At 40.4% G+C, this 8324-nt stretch overlaps 1 protein-coding gene across 1 annotated transcript in view; it reads right to left on the bottom strand.

The window, feature by feature from the left end:
• Positions 1–2084: 2084 nt before the first annotated feature.
• The window catches only part of RND2 (Rho family GTPase 2), a 218510-nt gene continuing 212270 nt past the window's right edge, over positions 2085–8324 (bottom strand). The window contains exon 5 of the mRNA XM_069751884.1: positions 2085–2821. Coding sequence (XP_069607985.1) covers positions 2573–2821 — 249 coding nt within the window. The 3' untranslated portion in view covers positions 2085–2572. The remainder of the gene's footprint in view (positions 2822–8324) is intronic.

The raw sequence follows: 8324 nt of genomic DNA, 5'->3' as shown, positions 1-8324 counted from the left end.
GTTATATATCAAGCTCAGCACGATGGCTTAGTGGTTAGCACTGCAGCCTTGCAGCGCTGGAGTCCTGGGTTCAATCCCACCAAGGACAACATCTGTAAGGAGTTTGTATGTTCTCCCCGTGTCTGCGTTTGTTTCATCCGGGTTCTCCGGTTTCCTCCCACGTTCCAAAGACATACTGATAGGGAATTTAGATTGTCATTGCTGTCCCCGATGGGGCTCACAATGTGTGAAAACTGTAAAGTGCTGCGGAATATGTTAGCGCTATATAAAAAAATATAGATTATTATTACCGTATTTCTTTATATAATTTACATTGGTCACTAATATTTTCACACTAGTGCACTTTATTTTTTGCCTCTATGTGAGGCTTACATTTATTGTACATTGGAATAGTTGATTCGTCGGTAATTAAAAAAAAAAAAAAATTGGTTGGGGGGGGGTATTTATTAACTTTGATATATTAGAGCTAATCATACCTTAATTCCGCTATTTGTAATTTTTTTTATATATATATTTAAGATTTTTTATATCCGCCTTTTTATGTGAAACCATTTACGGTATGTATCTTGGTACGTACACATTCACATTGTGCCATTTTTTGCCTTTTTTTTTGCTATTTTCTTGAATAAAGATATATCTTTGTTATCATATATTTCCTGCCCGGATATCTCTTGGTCTGCCGTGTTTTAGGTTCTCGTCTGGTTTCTTTCCTTGAGTGGTTTCCACTCCTTTCACAGTACATCATGGTTATTTTATGATTATTGATTATATTTATGAATTTCAATTGTTTATAAATATACAATTCCGTAGGGTGTTATTGTTGTGCTTATCACAACTGTCTTAGTGTATCCTATGATACATACAGCAGTCTCATGTCCCATATTTAATGTATTTACAGTAAAGTCTCAGTATATCCTATATGATGTATACAGCAGTCTCAGTGTATCCTATGTGATGTATATACAGCAGTCTCAGTATATCCTATATGATGTATACAGCAGTCTCAGTGTATCCTATATGATGTATACAGCAGTCTCAGTGTAAACTGTGTGATGTATATACACCAGCCTTAGCGTAGCCTTTTATTTTACATTTTCTATATTAATGATCACAATTTTTGAACCTGCTTGACTATTTTAAAACATTCTCTGAATGAGCCGCTGCGTCATTAGGAAAATGTATTTGACAATTTTAATTTATTGTTCATCAACTGTTTTTCCAATGTGGCCCAGAAACGCTGAAAGCTTGGACACTCTTGATTTATATACAACATGTGCGCATTCACTCTTAATTGCATCTTGATCTGTTATTATCATTGCACACACATGATCAGTAAAATATCTAATAGCAGATTTGTCAATTACCTCACAAAAAATAAAAAAAAAACTCTAAGGGAACATATGCCTTTTCCTGGACCCTCCAGAAGATCCTTTGCTGATTTTTACACTGCATTTTCCACAGAAATATCAACCACTCCATTAGCAACATTAAGGAAAACAAAAATGATGTACGGTAATTGCATAAGTAAATCTGCCCCATGGTTTTGACAAATACTTGTTTACAGTGGAGTCACGTGTACAAAAAAAATGTTTTTCGGCTAAGACTATTTGGACATAAGGAGTCACAGCGTTCTCACAGTTTCCTATGGGAAAGAAAGTTGCAAGTGACCTTGTACAAATACAGAGGTTGGTAATAAGAGGAATTTGGAGTCTAGATTGTGGAGTCAGACAAGGCCGATGATTTTCTATAAACATGAAATATAATAATAAAATATATGTAGTATACATGACTAATATACAATGTGAGAAAATTAGACTCCTGAGACCAGAGTATGGGTACCAGGGATCAGAAGTAAATTCATGTGAAGATTATACCGTATGTGTCAGATTTGTAATGTCATGTCTCAAAATGCATCACCAGTTTGTTACAAGAGATGAAGGCATAAATTGATCTACATATGGACAGGAAATATTAAAACTCCCAATGGATGTGTCTTTTATACATGAAGATTTAGATATGTTGTGTGCATCTACACTGGGTATCCAGTTTAGGCTTTGAAAAAAAAAAATGGTGAAGAAGCAATCTTGTAACAATAAATTGATTTTAATTATAATTTTGGATTACAACAATGTTTCAATTCTCAAACCGACAACCTTCCACACCCCTCCATAACACAATGTGCGTCTTCTGTGTGTGTATATATACATATAAACATACATACATATATACACACGTTACATAGGCTTCACACAGACGCCTCCTCTATGCTCTGTACAATGGGCGTGAACTGTGCGCATATAAATACATCGATGGGGACAGAATCAGCAGGACGAAAGCAAACTCTTAATGCGCTGTTACTTGTTAATTTGTGTATATCGCCATTGACTCGCATTCTCAAAGTTTTTTTTCCTACGGCAATCCAGAAATAACTAACAGTCACAGGCCGGCATCTAACTATGGTTACACAACATATGGCCAAAGCAAAATCTGCCATTTCTGTGGATTGGATGCCCGTATTACCATGTAGAGTGGAGCCTCTACACGCACTATATACAGCCAATAGGCACATTTTTCACATAATGGAACAGCTCTTGGCACGGTCTTTCCGCATTTCTGTCTCACTTAATAGTTCAGTCCGTCCAGGCAGCTGAGACACACGTTTCAGTCCCCTCTTTGAGTTGCTACGTTTGAGGTTCTTGTGAACGCGGTTAACAGAAGCCAAGGTGGTCACGTGAAACACGTCCCTCACACTGTTCTCAGACACCTTCGAAGAACATTCTACGTAAGCCACAGCTCCAATCTGACGGGCCTGAGTGCTACCCTGGAATAAGAGGGAAACCATTAATATCTCATTAAAACAGCCATACATTAGTATATACCATTTGTCCATATACCTTTTTAAAGGGAACCTGTCACCAGTTGTCATATCAACTAAAACTATGACCTTATTCAGCGCCTGTGCTGCATTCCCCAAATACTTATATGACCCCCAGACTTCCACCTGTATAACCTCCCCCCCACAAAAATAAACACCTTTTATAAGTTCTCCCACACGGTATGGTAATCCGGTCAGCTTGATGGATGTGGTTTTGGGCCTCTCCATCCCTCCCCCCGGCTGCTGCACGCTGTCCCTCCTTCCTTAAGTGACGTGGATGAAGCCTCACGTCATCCATATTGCTGGACAAAATCTTATATCTGCGCAAAGAAATCGTGGCTCGCGCCTATGCACTATGCTTCGATCTACTGAGGTCAGAGGAGAAAATATTGAAAAAAAAGTGGCGCTCCCTGTTATTTTCCTAAGCAGCAGAGGAAAAGTCAACGGCTGAGAGCTGATGTTAATATTTGAGGAAGGATCCCTAAAGGTTCCAAGGCTATAAATATCAGATCCCAGCTATGGGATGTGGTTAGCATTTCTTGGTTCTTTTATGGGGGACCTGTGCTTGCCTGCCAGGCGCATTGAGTATTGGCCGTCATAGCTCAGATGCCGGGTTCCTGACGGCGCCTGTGCGGGCAGTGCGGCCACCCTGTTGCTGAATCCCCGCCCCTCACTGTGCATAATGCATAACACAGTACAGGGTGGGGATTCAGCAACAGGGTGGCCGCACTGCCCGCACAGGCGCCGTCAGGAACCCGGTATCTGAGCTATGACGGCCAATACTCAATGCGCCTGCCCCTGGCAGGCATGCACAGCACAGGCGCCGGATTTCAGACGAAAACAGCGCTGAGGGGGCGGCGACCAGCGCCCCAGAAGAGATGACTGACAGCAGTTGGACGCTTCAAAGAGGGGGCTTCAGACCTGCCTCCAGATCTAAACATAGGTATATGGGGAAAATTATAAAACGCTTTATTGAGGGAATAACAGAAGCAAAAACTAAAAGAGCCACCTTGTTAGAATGCAGCATTACTGCTGCACAAGGTGGCTCTTTAAGTTTATAACGGCTGGAGGGGGTGACAGTGCCCCTTTAATCATAGCAGCTCAGCGTTAGACACTACAGGAGGCTATCCAAATCATCTGGATCGTCGCGGGACAGTATGGATTATCTTCATGTGGGACAGGTAAAATAAAAGGATTTTATTATGGATATGTCTTTTTTTTACACTAACTTTGGGGTTAGTAATGGGGCGTCTTATAGACGCCTCTCCAATACCTGTGAGCTTGATGTCAGTGGCCATAGAACAGCTGACATCAACCTCACAAATATTACCCCATTTGCCAACGCAACAGGGTAAGTGGGAAGAGAAGGGCAAAGCGCCATAATTGGGGCAGTAACTGGCTGCTATTTTGTAGGCTAGAGGGAAATATCCATGGACCTTTAACAGCCTGAGAATACCAGACCCCAGCTGTCTGCTTTAGCTTGCCTGGTTGTCAAAAAATGGGTGGTAAGCCTTTTTTTAAATTATTTACTTAAAAAAAAAAAACAATGTGGGACCCAACTATTCTACCAGCCATGAAAAAGCTAATAGCTGAGGGTTGCAACCCACAGCTGTCAGTTTTGCCTCCGCTGGTTATCAAAAATAGATGAGGCCCAAAATCACTTATTTTATTTATTTATAGCACAGCCACCTGCTGATGAATACTCCCATCAGCAGTGCCTGCTCTCGCTTTTATCACCGATAGGCATATTCTGATGGGAGTAGTACCCTCTCATCAGCCAACGCCTGTGACCAGCAGTAAACGTTTGTCAGATCACAGTGCAAGCTAGTAGCTGTGACTGGTAGTAAGAGTGGGAAAAGCTGCTCTCTGACCGGCAGTAATGATCTTACTACCAATCAGAGCCACCGGTGTTTTTTCTCGCTGTCATACAGGCAACAGTGTGGGAAACACCTGATGTTTGGGGTGCCGAACCCCAACAGTAACACAATGTTTGGTACTGTTCGGGTTCACCCATCTCTACTCATTTTGACTTTTTGCCCAGCTAATTCTCCTCTTTTCCACTAGGTCTATCACAGCATGTGATTAAAAAACAGACTAGCCGAATACTTGTAAAGACTATGCAGAAACAGGGAGTGTCTTTTCCCTGCATGATTAATCACTGCAAAAGTCCCTGGCAGGGGGAGAAGCAGAGCATCTGGGTCAGTAGCTGAAGAAGGGGATAACTCATTCAGATACAAAAGACCTCTTGTTTCTACATAGAGCTTAGAAGGATTCAGCTAATCTGTTTTTAAATCACAAGATTTCCTAGACCTAATGAAAAAGAGAAGTTAACTAGAGTAGAAGGGCAAAATGAGCAATTGTAGGTACATTGTGCTATATAATATGATAACTGCAATTTATTAATTAAGAGGCCAAAACTGACGGGAGTGCTTCTTTAACTAAATTAACATGAAAGTGCATTCTGAAGGTCCGTTTACATGAACTAACCGGTGGCACTATACGATCGGTGCTATGATATGACCAATGGTTTGACTGCCTGTTTACACAAACCAAAGTAAATGATGTGCACACAGCAATATACACTAGATTGCTGAGTGCGAATAGGCTGTCCTAAAAGTAAAAAAAAAAGAAACAGTACATACTTACCTACAGCCGTCTGTCCTCCAGGGCTGTGCTCTGCACTCCTCCTGTACTGGCTGTGAGCGTCGGTCAGCCGGAAAGCAGAGCGGTGACGTCACCGCTCTGCTTTCCGGCCGCTGTGCTCACAGCCAGTACAGGAGGAGTGCAGAGCACAGCGCTGGAGGACAGACGGCTGTAGGTAAGTATGTACTGTTTCTTTTTTGTTACTTTTAGGATGGTAACCAGGGTAAACATCGGGTTACTAAGCGCGGCCCTGCGCTTAGTTACCCGATGTTTACCCTGGTTACCGGCATCGTTGGTCGCTGCAGAGCGGTCTGTGTGACAGCTCTCCAGCGACCAAACAGCGACGCTGCAGCGATCCGGATCGTTGTCGGTATCGCTGCAGCGTCGCTTAATGTGAAGGGGCCTTTAGCTGAAGCCAGTGCAAAATAGAGGGACGCATTAGAAGTAGAGGTTTATAGTGAACAGACAACTAAAAATATGAAAGGCATCAATTGCATCTCAATTTGATTTCTCTACTGTTGTATGACACGTGAGGCAATGCCTGTTAATAAAGCTACTCTAATATACAGCATCAAGCCTAACTTCACTATATCTCACCAATATCGTTAAAAAAAATACAAAACAGACTTTTATACCTTACAAGACAATTAAGCCTTTATATTTTGTAGCATTTTATGTAAACTATTAAGGCGAGCGGAAAATACAAATGTATACTGTAATGAAATAATATTTCATAGGCAAGAACAGGATTATATATAATTAGGCAATTTTTCACTGGAGCTTCACTTCGAGGGGGAATAAGTTTTTATATATTATAATAATCAAATATTAATTGGAGGATATATTGTAGGAAATGAGAAAAAAAAAATTGAAATTTGCATTCATTGCATCTTTCTGAGCTTCAAAACTATCAGTTCAGAAATCTACGGGTAGGACAAGATGAACTGATTGATATATAGACTTATGTGAAAAGATTTTGTACAACTGGTATTCCAATCATTGACATCCCCTCTAATTCTGGGATTGGCCATTATGGGGGTAGTCCTAATCAGTGATCGATCGTAATCTCTATGACAGTGTTTATAACGTTTTGTTGGCAGATCAGACTGCATATTCAATGTGACAGATTCCCTTTAAGGGTGTTCTGTATCTGACATGAATTTACTTGCAAAAATATTTTAAGAGGAAATATAATTTTATACTACCAAATCACATGGATTCTGACCTGTCCTCAGTGTCAATTTCACCTTGAACTAAAGACTGGAAGATTCTGAAGACTCCTGGTCCCAATAATAAATGTACTGCAGAACTCCTCATCTACCAGTTGAAATTTCTACTACTGGCTAACATTTTTGGGCCAAATCATGCACTTGGTCTGGTGATGACTATTATCTGGAATAATATAGGAGAGATACTAGTTGATGGGGCCTTGCTACCTGACAAACTTTAAAGTATCCAAGCCACAGATTTCTAAACACTCTTAATTCTACAAAGTTGGGATGTGGTCACTTTAGGTCATTGCCCACATCAACTGGCATTAAATCTGGTTAAAAAATGAAATGACTAGTAATAAAGCCATAAATAACGAATCAGGCCAATCTTGGCATGTTTGGACTATATAGATATTATATAGATACTGTACCCACCAAGGAAATGGGGTCATTCATAAGTTGAAATGTACAGTTGTGTGAAAAAAAATTTGCCCCTTCCTGATTTCCTAATCTTTTGCGTGTGTGTCACATTTAAATGTTTCAGATCACTAACTTTAAATATTAGACAAAGATAACACAAGTAAACAAAATGCAGTTTTTAAATGAAGGTCTTTATTATTATCAAGGGAAAAATAAATCCAAAACGGCAGGGCTCTGTGAAAAAGTGATTGCCCCCACATTAAAAACATAAATTAACTGGTTTACCACATCTTTTGAAAGCGGAATTCAAATTCCCCTTCTACACCCAGGCCTGAATACTGCCACATGTTCTCAATCAAGAAATTTCTTAAATAGGACCTGCCTGACAAAGTGAAGTTGACCAAAAGTTCCCCAAAAGCTAGACATCATGCAGAGATTAAAAGAAATTCGGAAATAAATTAGAAACAAAAGTAATTGAGATCCATCAGTCTTGAAAAGGTTTTAAAGCCATTTCTAAAGTTGTGTGACTCCAGCGAACTAGTGAGCGCCATTATCCACAAATAGTAGGAACATGGAACAGTGGTGAACCTTCCCAGGAGTGGCTGGCTGACCAAAATTACCCCGAAATTGAAACGACGACTCATCCAAATGGTCACAAAAGAACCCACAACATCCAAGAACTGCAGACCTCAGTTCAGGTCAGTGTTCATGACTCCACCATAAGAAAGAGACTGGACAAAATTGGCCTGCATGGTAGAGTTCCAAGACAAAAACCACTGTTGAACAATAAGAAAATAAAGGCTTGTTTCAGTTTTGTTAGAAAACATCTTGATAATTCCCAAGACTTTTGGGAGAATACTCTGTGGATTGACGAGACAAAAGTTTAACTTTTTGGAAGGTGTATGTCCCATTGCATCTGGTGTAGAAGTAACAGCATTTCAGAAAAGGAACATCATACCAACAGTAAAATATTGTGGTGATAGTGTGATGATCTGGCACTGCTTAGCTACTTCGGGAACTGGAAGACTTGCTGTGGTAAATTAAACCATGAACTCGGATGTCTACCAAAAAATCCTTAAGGAGAATGTCCGGCCATCTGTTTGTGACCTCAATATGAAGCGCACTTGGGTTATGCAGGAAGACAATGATCCAAAACACACCAGCACTTCCATCAC

The sequence above is a fragment of the Ranitomeya imitator genome, chromosome 2 (genome assembly GCF_032444005.1).
Source record: "Ranitomeya imitator isolate aRanImi1 chromosome 2, aRanImi1.pri, whole genome shotgun sequence".
Lineage (NCBI taxonomy): Eukaryota > Metazoa > Chordata > Amphibia > Anura > Dendrobatidae > Ranitomeya > Ranitomeya imitator.
This window is presented reverse-complemented; position numbering and strand designations above follow the sequence as displayed.